Genomic DNA, 14,413 nt, shown 5'->3' on the forward strand with positions numbered 1-14,413 from the left:
ATTTAAATCATGATGTCTCAGATTACCAACCAATTAATTAAAATTAAACCATAAATTATAATATATAAGTATTTAAATATAATTAAATTTATAATATATAATTTAAATTAAAATTTAACCAATTAATTAATTAAAGAATTACTTACGATTATAGTTATGTTAACAGTGTTTAAGTAAAATAAGTATTTGAAGGAAATTTGATTAAATTTATTTTTATTTTGTAAAAGGTAGATGTAATGTATAATAAATGAATGAGTTGCTGGTGACGCGGGCGGCGGAGCGGGGCGCGGGGCGCAGGCGCTCCCCGCGCCACTCTCCGCAGAACCGTTGCACGAGGAGCACGTTCAAAATATAAATCTGTGTATTATTGGTACCAATCGATCCTGTACAAGATGGAGAAAAACAGAACCAAGTGGAAGTGTGACCGTGCCACGCAACCACTGAAAAAGTTCAAATTAAAAAACAAACATACATAAAGAATGCTACTTATAAACTTAGATCTAATTACAGACACCAAAGAATATCCTAATTCGAATGTCCAGTGATGGAGTTAGTGTTAAGTGTAACTTAAGTGATGGGAAAGTGAGATTTGAGTGACAAAAGTGATGTGCGCGTGAGTTGTGATGGGGTGTGGACAGAGCAAGATTAATCTGTACCCGCGGAGAAACAAGAATGGTGGCAAAGGAAATGGAGCTAAGAAATCAGGTTTGTCCTGTTTTATTTATTACTCGTACATATCTGGTACTACAGGTAGTACAGGTTTGATAGTTGGTCGAAAACTATAAAAGTTTACGTTTTCTCACATACTAAGTGGCGCCTCTTATAGAAACTATCATGAAACTTTTGACAGATAATGTATGCAGATGACAGGAGAAAACGTAAACTTTTTTCGTTTTCATAAATAGCAAAACCCGTACTAGAGGGTCTGGGTTGTGGCTTATCTGAAACTTTCAGACTTTGTGAATCAGGCTGATTTGGGCCATAAGTGTACTTTTTTACATATCTACTAATTGCGGTTTTTAGTTTAATTTTCTTAAAAATATACTACAAAGGCATTTACGCTTTATCCACTAATAGTCGTGTCGTAGGTATTTGTTTTGGCGAATTTAGATTTTTTACAGCCCTCAATACAGTTAATTAATTTAGCATATCATAATAATCTAGTTCAATTAATAATCTGTTACGTAACATAAATAGGTTGTTCTTGTGCTGTAGGTGCGATGAAGGTCAGTCGATGCATTGGTTCGTCGATTCCATTTTCCAGGTCAGCCAACATACAGTTGGAGCACTTATGAAGATACATACAGGAGAAGCTAGGTGGAGTGTCAGTGCAAAAGAAACGTATAACACCCTACTTCTACCACTAAGCTGTTATTTTGGATTAGTTCGGCCACAGGTTCGGGTTTCTACCCGAACCTGTAGCCGAACTAATTCTTCTGAATTGAGATTATTCATTGGTAAAATGGTTGTCATTAGGTTTGACAGTACTTAAACAAAATGCGGACAGTTTTATTAACTATTGTGACACAGCATCTTGTTCATATATTGTTAATCTAAGCTGGCCGAACTGGAATGGAAAGTAAAATTTGAATAGTGATGCTGATTCCAAATTCAATCTCTGAAACTCAGATTCACGAGTTGTGCAAGTACAGCACATATCTCAATTTTGGCTACAATAACATAAATTATTATGATACTTATGCCCTGTTTCACGACGAAGTCATCTACAAGTAAATTTTTAATTCACAAAAAAAAACTGCATACCTCTGAGATAAAATACATGCTGGCACTCTCTGTTATTATTTTTTTGACAGTGACAGCATCTAATTTATCTCACAGGGTTACCAGACATTATGAAACAAGGCCGTTGAATCGCCCATGTTAATCTACAATGCAGTTTTTTTTGCTTTCCTTTGCAAAAGAAAATATCACCGTGATACCTAAATATGATCTAAAAATACACAGGAACATGTCCCAGTATGTAGGGCCATTGTGTGACTTACTCGTATTCCTCAGTGTAGTCAGTTCAGTCTGTCATCACTCGGCTGCGAGATCAAATATTCATGAAGGGAGTGACTAGGGTTACCGAACATGTCAGCATGTCCCAGACGGTACCTATATATTTTTAGACTTGTCATTGTCACTGGCATAATATTTAAGCGTATTTTAGGCTATTTTTACGTTTTCACACGATCTGTTTATACAAAATATATTTAAGTAATCAAATCAATTAGTAGTAGGCATCTTTATTTTTTTTATAGAAAATTTCAATAAGACTTTTTACTTCTTTAAGATCTAAAATCATTTAGCATGACAACTAACAGCCCTATGTGTAACGGAGTAACGGATACCTGGAGGTCAGTCTATATGACGAAAAACTAAGTTTCGCAAGCCTCTATCTCGTAGTAGCACCAACACAACTCTCGTTAGTTTTTCGTCAGTATAGAGTAACCCTCCAGTGACGCAACGCCGCCGCCGTGGCAGATCATATATATGATTCCGAAAGTTCCATTCAACCGCCGCCAGGTGTCGATACAATCCGTGACCTCTTTTCTATATTGTCTCTGATTTGCATTTGAAAGGAATTGGTTCCTGAGAATAAGGACGCCTCCAGATCTTTCCCGATTGATCGTTAAGACTTTATTACTAGTTAAGTATTCAAAAGCTTTTATGTAGATAGGTAATACCTACTTATTTCTATAGGATTATTTTATCCTAATATTAGGTCCTTACATATGAAATTGGCGTTTTGTATAGGAGGAACATAAAGTCGTTTTTTTTTAAATGATATATATTAAATTAATCAAAGTATGTACCATTGCTATGTATGCTTTTGATCCCCTTACTAAAAAAACCAATCGGGCGGGAATCAATAAAATCTTTGAAGGCGGTTTGGACTGCCCCATCGGAGTTGATTTTTTTTCCTTGCAAGTAGTTATCCAAATTGCGAAAAAAATGGTAATCTGTTGGAGCAAGGTCCGGAGAGTACGGTGGATGTCTAAGACATTCTAATTGAAGCTCCTCTAATTTGGTAGCCGTCTGTTGTGCAGTGTGTGGTCTAGCGTTGTCCTGAAGCAGCAGTGGCCTAGAGCGATTGACCAGCCTCGGTTGTTTAGCAGCTAGCTTTTCCATCATGGTTTGCAGTTGCTGACAATATATATCTGCCGTAATCGTCTGGCCAGATTTAAGAAAGCTGTAGTGAACGACACCGGCACTAGTCCACCAAACACTTACAAGCAACTTTTTTTTAGTAAATTTTCGCTAAGGGCAGGATTTGGCTGTTTCGCCAGGGTTCAGCCATTGCGATGAGCGCTTCCGATTATCGTAGAGGATCCACTTTACATCACAGGTAATGATTCGATTTAAAATTCCTTCATTATTGTGCCGGTTGAGTAACGTAACGCAGCAGTCGACCCGCGTTTGTCGGTTTGCTTCACTCAATTCATGAGGTACCCACCTTTCAAGCTTTTTCACCTTCCCAATTTGCTTCAAGTGGATTAGAATAGTTTTATCACTAACACCGGAGCCTGCAGCTAACTCGGACGTGGTTTGCGATGGATCCGCTTCCACAATAGCCTTCAATTCTTCATTATCAACTTTGGTCTCCGGCCGTCCACGAGGCTTGTTCTGCAGGTCGAAATTTCCAGAACGAAAACGTTGGAACCAAAAACGCACTGTGTTTTCTTTTGCGACACCGTCACCATACACATCATTAATCCTTCGAGCCGTTTCTGCAGCACTGGTGCCACGGTGGAACTCATAATCGTAAATAACGCGATATTTCAAGTTTACCATTTTGTAAACAGAGTGACACAAAGAAAAAAACAAAAGAAGAAAAAACAAATGAATTAGGGGGTTTGAAACACAAATGCATGAGTAAATAGCTGTATGAATTTGAATTTGGAATTCCTAACCATAAAGGTAATATTTGAGATCAAAGTGGCCAGTACGACAAAACGCCAATTTCATATTGTAAGGACCTAATACTAACTAACACACACACACACACTCACGCCTTGTACTACTGTACTCCCTTGCGGGGTAGGCAGAGGTGCATTGCTGCACCCACTTTTCGCCAGTGTTATGTTTAGTCCCAATGTAATAGGGGGCGAGCCTATTGCCATTTTACGGGCACATCCAAGACCCGAGAACAAATATCTGTGTTTATACAAATATCTGCCCCAGCCGGGAATCGAACCCGGGACCTTCGACTCAGTAGTCAGGGTCACTAACCACTACGCCATTCGGCCGTCAATACTAACTAATATTATAAATGCGACCTCAGCATAATAGATCTCTACTTTGCTACTTTGTTTCCATTTTACCAAGTTTGCCTGTTAGAGATCAGTCTTAGCGATGAGGTCGCATATTATACAGGATGTTGCAATAAGGAAATACTAAGCTGAAAGGGGGTTGTATTGTTTGGGGGTTCATATATTTATAATAAAAAGTCTTCACTGGCACAGTAATTTATATTGTTTTATTTCAGACACAGTTGACACAATGTTGTAGACCAGAGCAAGTTAAAAAGTGACAAGTTGCTATCGATGACATTGACAGAACTAGAGATGTGATATGATAACTAGTGATGTGACATCCCCTTTCTTAAGTTTGAAATGATATTATGACAATACAAAATATTAAAGTTTAATTACCCAGACAGAACTAAGTTAAGTACACAATAGAGATCATTTTTGTTACTATTAGCTAAAGATAAGTTTAACTTATTATCTTATACAAATCTAGATATTTATAATCTTGGCATCATACATAAGTAAGTATACATCATAAAGAAGTCCTACGATTATAGATACATTTACAAATCTACATGTATCTAGCTGGTAGTTTAACAACTCTACCTGACCTCGTCATATAGGGTTCACTACCCTTGGCCTTGACCTCCTCCACCTGTCCATCATCCTCAATTCCTTCCCTTTCAGTTCCTTCCAACGAGCTGGTTCGCATGGGCAGAGGGTCATGACAGTAAACATTACTATGAAATCTAAATTTCAAATGTACTCTATTTCTCCTATACCTAATACCATCATTCGCTTCTATAATGTATGATCTTTGACAATTTAGTTTTTCTTTAACGATTGCTGGTAACCAGTTTCCATTAGGAATTTTCTTAAAGTAAACATGATCACCTATTTGCAATAAAGGTAATGGTTTTGTCTTTGAATTATAATATTTGGCATCATGTGTGTTTCTCTTTTGAAAACACTCTTTATAATGCGAAAACTTAACGACTTTTGGTTTGAGCCTATTTTGAGTTACAGGTATATTCATTCTCAAATTTCTGGACATTAACAATTGTGCTGGTGATGGCAAATTATTTTTGGGTGTGTTTCTATATTGCAATAAAGCTATGTATGGGTCTGTGTTTGTTTCTTTACATTTCTTCAAGATGTTTTTTATAATTTTTACTGAACTTTCAGCTTGTCCATTTGACTGTGAATGATATGGGCTTGAGACTACATGCTCTATATCCCAATCATACAAGAATGATTTGAATTCTAAGGATAGAAAAGGTGGTCCACCATCCGACACCAGAGACATAGGTATGCCATGTCTGGCGAAAATTGATTTTAAATGAATTATTACATTTTTGGCTGAATATCCTTTGTCCATCAGAGCTATTTCAATGTACTTTGAATAATAATCAGTTACAATTAGATAATTTGAATTTTCAAAATACAAAAAATCAATACCTACCTGTTGCCATGGAAATTTAGTTATTTTATAATTTTGTAATGGTTCATTTTGATTTGAGACTCTAAATTTGGCACAAACTTGACATTGCTCTACCATATTTTTTATATCAACATTTATTGTAGGCCAATACAATATTTCCCTGGCCAACTTCAGACATTTATTTATGCCTTGATGCCCTTCATGAATTTTTATTAACATTTCCTTGATCATAGTCTGTGGCACTATCAATCTGTTCCCTTTAAATAATAAGTCATTTGTGACATGAATTTCATTCTGAAAACTCCAATAACATTTTAACATTTCTTCTACTTTTGTTTTGTTACTAGGCCAGCCTTGCTGACAGTATTTTTTTAATGTTTGCAAAGCTTTATCTCAGTTAGTTGCTTCTAACAATTTTATTTTATATGCTTCACTAACAGCTAAGTTTGAATAAACTGAATTTACATGACATTGCATATCAGACTCATAGTTAGGTATAAAATTTTCTTTCATTGCAGCTCTAGACAGAGTATCTGATATGAACATTTCTTTGCCTGGTACATATATAACATCTAGGTCATATGCTTGTAATGCTAACATCATTCTTTGAAGTCTGGCCGGTACATCATGCAATGGCTTTTTAAACAAGTAAACCAATGGTTTATGGTCAGTCTCTACTTTAACCCTGCTACCATAAACATATTGATGAAATTTATTACATCCAAATTGTATGGCAAACAATTCTTTTTCAATCTGAGCATAGTTTTCTTGTGATGATGTTAGTGTCCTAGAACTATAAGCTATCGGACGACCCTCTTGCAATATTACTGCTCCTACAGCTGACTTGGACGCATCTACTGACAATGTTAACGGCAATTTTGTATCATAGTGAGCTAACACAGGTGCATTTGTGATGGTTTCTTTCAAATTATTGAAACATTGTTCATGATTCTCATCCCAAACCCATTCTACACCATTTTTCAATAAGTTTCGCAAAATATTGGTTTTTTCTGAAAGATTCTCAATAAATGGACCTAAATAATTGATCATTCCTAAGAATCTCTGTAAATCTTTGACATTAGTTGGAGTTGGCAGCTCTTTAATAGCTTGGACTTTCCTATTATCAACTTTGACACCATCTTTACTGAAGATATAGCCTAAAAAAACATACTTCCTCGACTAAAAATTTACATTTTGACTTATTCAACTTTAAATTAACTTGCCTGACTCTTTCCATGACCTTACGTAGTCTCATATTATGTATTTCAACAGTTTCACCATAGACTAAAAAATCATCAACAAAAATTAATACTCCCTCTAGATCTCCAAACAAATCTAGCATAATCCTATAGAAAATTTCAGTTGACGCATTAATTCCAAAGGGTAATCTTAAATATTTGTACCTACCGAATGGAGTTTGAAAGGTACATAAGTCAGAACTTTCACTGTCTAATTTAAGAGACCAAAATCCTGAAAATGCGTCAAGATGACTATAATATGCGGCACCTTTAAGTTTTGACCTAATTTCATCTATGTTAACTAAAGGATAATGTTCTCTCATTATGCTCTTGTTTAAATGTCTAGGATCCAAACAAATTCTTAACTGACCTGATTCTTTTACAGTTACAACCACTGAATTGACCCAAGAAGTAGGCTTAGTGACCTTTTCTATGACCTCCATCTCCACCATGCGATCCAGCTCGCCACGGAGATCCTTCAGTAGGGCGAACGGAACTTTCCTCGGTGGATCAACGCACGGAACAGCGTCAGGGTTGAGGTTGAGATGAACGACAGGCGGAAGACATCCAAGACCCTGGAAAACATCATTATATTCTGTTAATATTGATTCACAATCATCTTTTTGAATGTTAAAGACCCGTTTTATTATACCCAAGCTTAGACAACTAGGAAGACCCAATACAGTTTGGCATTCTAAGTTTGTAATGACAAAATTAATATAATGTGTGACTCTCCCATATAACACACACTTAAATTCACACTGTCCAACAATAGGTATGTCCTTCCCACCAAATCCTGTTACTTTTAAGTTACAATTTTGTAAGTTAATGTTATTTATATTGATATTCTGAAAATTTGAAAGTGACATTATGTTTAGATCTGCTCCCGAGTCTAAAATACAGTCTACAGGTTTTTTATTTATCATAAGTTTTAAATGCCATGCTTGACTTGAATAATTGTTTATGTTTTTAGTTACTGCGCCTATAAAATGTCTCTCAGCGCATTCAGCATCTTCATCATTGAGACTTAATGACTCTAAATTTCTTATATTTTTACTTTTCCAACAAAATTTAGCAAAATGACCAAAAGAATTACATGACCTGCATCTGGCTCCTGCAGCTGGACATTTGTAGCGGTGCCTTTGACCACATCTTCCACAGGGCTCCTTTGACGACGACATTGATGGTGACTGACGACGATTGTAATGATGACTCGAACTTGACTCTGAACTGCTCGACCTCTCAGGATGACGATTCATTCTTGTTGGACTTGAAGCTCGACTTCTATGGTTATATGAAGCTTGACGACCTCCTGAGTTACTTCTTTGACTGTTTACTTGAAGAACATTTTCCCTGACGGCATCTCTTGTGCTCGAGATTGTCTCAGCATTCTGCTGTGCAACAATTACTGTCCTGGCAATTTCCATAGTGCGCTCCAGTGTTAATTTTGACTCTTGTAGAAGACGTTGACGTATGTGTGATAGATTTGATGACATATTTGCTATGAAGATATCTCTGACCAGTGATTCTCTCAAATCTCCGAACTCACACTTCATGCTGATATTTTCCAGATCAGTCATGAATTCGTTAATACTTTCAGCATTATTTTGCTTGCGTGTAAAGAATGTATGACGCAACAATGTTAAATTTGTCTGAGGCTCAAAGTAGTTGCTGAACTTCTTTCTAACTTCTTCCAGCTTGATGACATTGATATCTAGGTTGAAGGAATTAAATATCTCCAAACCTTTGCCCCCCATAGAATGCAGCATGATGGCAATTTTCCTTTTTTCTGACGTGGCATCCAGCCCTGATGCTAACAAGTATAACTCGTATTGCTGCCACCATTTCTTCCACTCTTCACCGTTGTTATTTAGTGCATCCGTCGAAATGTGCAGAATTGGCAGTGCATTCACATTGTGCGGCACATACTCAGCAGACATCGGCTTGACTTTGTCGGAGTCCATCTTCACCTTGTGCGGCACATGCTCAGCAGACATCGGCTTGACTTTATCGGAGTCCATCTTGACAATTTTAATGTATTTCTTCTCAGCTTTTTCTGTACCCCACACCTGACACCATGTATTGTTTGGGGGTTCATATATTTATAATAAAAAGTCTTCACTGGCACAGTAATTTATATTGTTTTATTTCAGACACAGTTGACACAATGTTGTAGACCAGAGCAAGTTAAAAAGTGACAAGTTGCTATCGATGACATTGACAGAAGAACTAGAGATGTGATATGATAACTAGTGATGTGACAGGGGTGACTCAGGGGGTCATTCTGAACAACTTTTGTTTTACGAGTTTTGGAAATTATAATGTATAATATTATTTCTAGTATCTAACGTTATTTTCCTTGTAAGTGTAATTTTACATGGTTTAATTAAGTTATACTCTATCAATTTCATCTCTATTCTAGCCCCACACCGCATATCTGTTTAAGATTCAAAGAAAATCCTTACTTTATAAATAGGATTCCATAATCATTATGGCTAAAGAGAAAGTCTTTAGCACGGAAGCAGATACCAAATTTGGGTCATGTAAATTTGGAATACCAATAAAATTCTACTCTGGAAAGGATTTTACTCGTTTACCTATAATTTAAATATTTAAATATATTTATATTAATACCGTTCGGTACCGTAATTGTCATTTTTTTTTCTTTCTCAAAACTGTCGTGTTTCTGTAGAAAAAAAATGTAGACTAATTAATGATTGTCAACGTAGGTAACTTATTTAAAAACCCAAACGTCCAATTTCTGATGGAGTCCGTACATTTTATCTTTGTGTTCTGTAAAATCAAGAGACAAAAGATTATGCTCTTCGGCACACCCTGGGCCTATGGGCTTATAAGTTGGAAATACAGTAAAACTATAAAGTCCTGAAAACGGAAGTGGATCCTAACTAATTGTTACAGACCGTATTTAATCGATGTAATATATTGACTAAAGGACAAATCCGTTAAAAAGTCATATACAAACGGTATGTTATTTTTAAAATGTATGTTAAAGTGAGTAAATAACTGACAATATAGTTCGACTTTACCTTGTCCTTCATTCGCCATTGTACCTTATTTGTCCACGACTGAGTGACCGACCCTTGTTATGTACAAATTGAGTTTAGCCTCAAAGAGCGTCTAACTCAGCAATATGAGTGGACAGTGCGGGGTATTCACATAATTTTGGATTAATAGGTACTTAGGATGACTTGCACCAAACACTTTTTTTTTTAAATCTTCTTATTCTTTATGTATTAGGGTTTGAAAGGATTATTTTCCACAAAGGCCGCCATTTGGTCTAACAAGAAGCGCCTTAAGACCAGCTCTGTTGTGGTATCGGAGTTCTTGACGAGGACGAGGCAAGAGCTGTACAGTCGCACTCGCAAGCACTTCGGCATCCGGGCGTGCTGGACGGCCAACGGGGCCGTGTACTTGAAGCTCCCCGACGACAGCCGCGTCAAGATCGTGTCGGCGGCGCAGCTGGATGAGCTCTGCAGGAAGCATCCTGCAGCAGCTCCGACGACCACGACGGCCGCGAGGACACCAAGTGACAAGGCTGTGGCCAAGCCCAGCAAGCCAGCAACCTCGGCAGGGGCGCCCGTGACGAGGAGTAAGGCCACTGTGTCCAAAGACAAGCGCTGAGTAGTGACTATCTTCATGAAAATTGTGTAAACTGAAAAGTTTTCAGTTGTGAAGTGTTTTGCGGGTATTCTTATTTATATTTTTGCATTTCCACCTTCGATTTTTTGTTTATTTTATTCACTTGACATTGACAATTGCCAATGTTGCCAGTGTCATTAATGTCTACATCAATCTAATCTGTGGTTAAAATTGTCAATGTCGATACTTGTTTGTTGCGAAATAACGTATTCTGAGGTTTCTGACATTATACGTTTTTATATTTGAAACGAATGTCAGTAACGTATGCGATAGTTTTAACTTAATATTTTTTAAATTTGTTCTTTATGTATAAATTTTAGTCTCGCATACTAAGTTCGGCCGGTACAGCAATTTACCGTGCAGGTATATTAGTATTGTTAATAGTGTAAGGTATTATAGTTAATATTTAGATTTTAGGTAGTTAAATTAGGTAGTTGCTTGATCTATATTTATATAGTGAATATCTATTCTTTATTTATTTATTCTTAATATTTAATATGAGTATTTATGATTCTGCCAATAGTGACGTTGACGACACTTTTCTATCTTGTTCTTCCATTGCTTCATCTGAGTCTTGTGACTTATCGTACGTTTCGTTATCATCGAATCTCAACAACGAGTTTTCTAACTGTCATAAAACACTGAATGTAGTACATATTAACGCCCAGAGTATTCCGGCACACTATTCCGATATGCTTACGTCCTTTGATAACAACCACATTCATGCCGTTCTTGTCTCTGAATCCTGGTTGAAACCTTCTCTCGACTCTTCTTTTTACCCACTGCCAGGATTTCAGATCATCCGTAATGATCGTATTAACAAACGCGCCGGCGGAGTGGCTATATATCTCCGTAGTCACATACCCTATACCATCGTCAGCAAATCTCCGAGTGAGTATTCTGAGAAAGCCGAGCACCTTCTGATAGAAGTTCGTCTGGGCTACACCAGGATGCTTCTCGGAGTTTGTTACAGCCCGTCAATGACGATTAATTACTTTTCTTCTTTCGAGAAACTACTCGACGACTTCTCTCCCTTGTTTGATAGTACAATAGTCATGGGTGACTTTAATACATGCCTACTGAAAAACGATTCACGTTCCAATTCTTTGACGTCTATTGTACAGTCAAAAAATTTACATTTTCTACCCCTTCAAGCTACCCATCATCCGCCCAACTCTGAACCGACTTTGCTCGATCTCATCATCGTTTCCTCTCCAGACCATGTCCTGAAGCACGGTCAGTTCACAGCTGATTGCTTTTCATACCATGATCTTCTTTACCTTTCGTACAAGGTCCGCACTCCGAAGCCCAAAAAGCGTACTATTCTCCAACGTAATTTTAAAAACATGGATATACAGCGGCTGCTTGAGGATGCAAAAGACATTGAATGGGCACGATTGAACGACATCGACAATATTGACGAAAGGGTTGAGCTGTTTAACTCTCTCCTCACCAATCTGTTCGATAAACATGCTCCCCTTCGTCCAGTTCGAGTCAAACAGCTACCTGCTCCATGGCTTACAGATAAAATTAAGGGACTCATGACCAAACGCGATCACGCCAAGTACCGATACAAAAAGCAGCCAACTGATGACAACTTATGTGCGTACAAAGAGCTGAGAAATCGCTGCAATAGAGTGTGTAGGGATGCCAAGCGCCGTTACATCCACACATCCATAGAAAACTGTGAGAATTCACAGTTATGGAATTTTCTTAAAACATTGGGCATAGGGAAGATAAAGGCAACATCCAATATCGACATTAACCTCTCTGCACTTAACAAGCATTTTTCTACACCTCCTTTGATCCTAAGTGATCAAATTAGAACCGAGACACTCAATCACCTTTCTGACATGCCTGTCCCTGATTGCCCCCCTTTTAATTTCAAACTTGTTACTGGCCGTGACGTTAAGAGATGTATTTCTGCCATCACCAGCAAGGCCGTTGGTACTGATGATATTAGTGCCAACATGATTAATTCAGTGCTAGACATAATTTTACCACACATTACCAATTTAATGAACCTGTCTCTGATATCCAGTTCCTTTCCAAGTCTATGGAAGAATGCATTCATTCTTCCTCTCCCAAAAATCCCGAGTCCTACGTCCTTAACCCAATTCCGCCCCATTTCTATTCTTCCATTTCTGTCAAAAGTTCTAGAACGTCTTGTCTTTGAGCAATTTTCCTCCTTCCTCTCCGGCAACCAACTTCTGAACTCCTATCAATCTGGCTTTCGTCCAGGCCACAGCACAGTCACCGCTTTAATAAAAGTCACCGATGATATCAGATACAACATTGATAATCAGAATGTTACTGTCTTGGCTCTGCTGGATTTTAGCAATGCATTCAACTCGGTGGACTTCGACTTACTCCTTGGTACTATACGCTCTCTTAATGTATCTCCGGCAGTAACAAGTTGGTTCGAGACTTATCTCAAAGGGCGTCAGCAGTGTGTACGTACTGACACCGAGACTTCTTCTTGGTGTCCAGTTCTTGCTGGCGTACCTCAAGGCGGCGTTCTTTCTCCTTTACTTTTCTCGTTGTTTATCAACATCTTAGTTAGCAAACTTACCTCTCTCTATCACCTCTATGCAGACGATCTACAGCTCTATACCGGTGTACCACCTGAAAGCTTGAATACAGCTGTCAGTCTTATCAACGATAATCTTGCGATCATCTCCAAGTGGGTCAAATCTTTCGGTTTGTTGCTCAATCCCTCGAAATCGCAAGCGATTGTTCTTGGCAGCTCTCGAATGCTTAACAAAATAGACTTTGCTACAGCTGCGAGGATCAGGTATGATCAAATTGACATACCTTACGTTACCTCGGTAAAAAATCTTGGCGTGATCATGGACAGCACCCTTTCTTGGATTCCCCAAGTTGATGCTGTAAGCAGGAAAATGTTCGCCTCTTTTCATTCTTTAAAGCGCTTGCAGTACTTTTTACCATTTATGACTAAAATTACGTTGGCGCAGTCTCTACTGCTCCCAATTCTTGATTACGCTGACGTAAGCTATCTCGACCTCACTGAAGAGCTACTCAACAAACTCGAACGTCTCCAGAATTTATGTATCCGTTTTATTTTCGGATTACGTAAATACGATCACATTTCTGAGTACCGTGCTCGACTGAAGTGGCTTCCTATTCGCCTTCGCCGGAATACTCATATCCTTTGTTTATTATATAACGTGCTAAACAACCCCTCATCTCCCGCATACCTGAAGTGCAAGTTTTCTTTCTTGTGCTCTCATTCCCATGGTCGAGAGTTGAGGTCTCAAGAAAACAAGTTGTTGAGTATACCCAACCACAATGCGGCCTCCTACAGTGATTCTTTCGCTATGAAGGCTGCAAGTCTATGGAACTCCTTACCAGTGAGCGTACGACTGTCGCCATCGCTGGCTACTTTTAAAATCAATGTGAAGAAACACTATTTCAATACCTTAGGTTGGCAGATATAGTTATATATATATATATATATTTATTTATGTATTACAATATTAGGTATATATTTTATATATATTTTTCATTATATTTTAAAGTAGGTACTTATGTATTTTTCTTTGTAGGTATTTATTTATATGCTTATTTTGTATTAATGTTCTAAGTAGGTATAGGTATTTTTAAGATTGAGCAACAAGAATTGTAGGCTGTATTATATTAGTACTGTTTTAATTTTTTTAATTTTTAATTTTCTTTGTTGTAACTGTTGTTGTACCTGTAACTTAATAGCTCGTAAGTAACTCTTTTATCCACCAACAAAGGTTGGCTGGAAGAAATTGCTTTTTGGCAATAAGCCCGCCATTGTATGCTTTTACTGTGTT

The 14,413-nt window shown here is 37.6% G+C and overlaps 2 protein-coding genes across 2 annotated transcripts in view; one reads left to right on the top strand and one right to left on the bottom strand.

Moving 5' to 3' along the window:
• Positions 1–393: 393 nt before the first annotated feature.
• LOC119691226 overlaps positions 394–14,413 on the top strand; it is a 35,844-nt gene continuing 21,824 nt past the window's right edge. Inside the window, exon 1 of the mRNA XM_038108154.2 lies at positions 394–705. Within this exon, the coding sequence (XP_037964082.2) occupies positions 624–705 (82 nt within the window). The 5' untranslated portion in view covers positions 394–623. The remainder of the gene's footprint in view (positions 706–14,413) is intronic.
• Positions 6,856–9,152, bottom strand: LOC119693084. Its single transcript, XM_048625598.1, has 2 exons — positions 8,677–9,152; positions 6,856–7,507 (listed from the first exon to the last, which is right to left on the bottom strand). Exons 1-2 carry the CDS (start codon positions 8,951–8,953, stop codon positions 7,461–7,463), a joined length of 324 nt encoding a protein of 107 aa, XP_048481555.1. The 5' UTR covers positions 8,954–9,152; the 3' UTR covers positions 6,856–7,460.

The sequence above is a fragment of the Plutella xylostella genome, chromosome 15, assembly GCF_932276165.1.
Source record: "Plutella xylostella chromosome 15, ilPluXylo3.1, whole genome shotgun sequence".
NCBI classification, from domain to species: domain Eukaryota; kingdom Metazoa; phylum Arthropoda; class Insecta; order Lepidoptera; family Plutellidae; genus Plutella; species Plutella xylostella.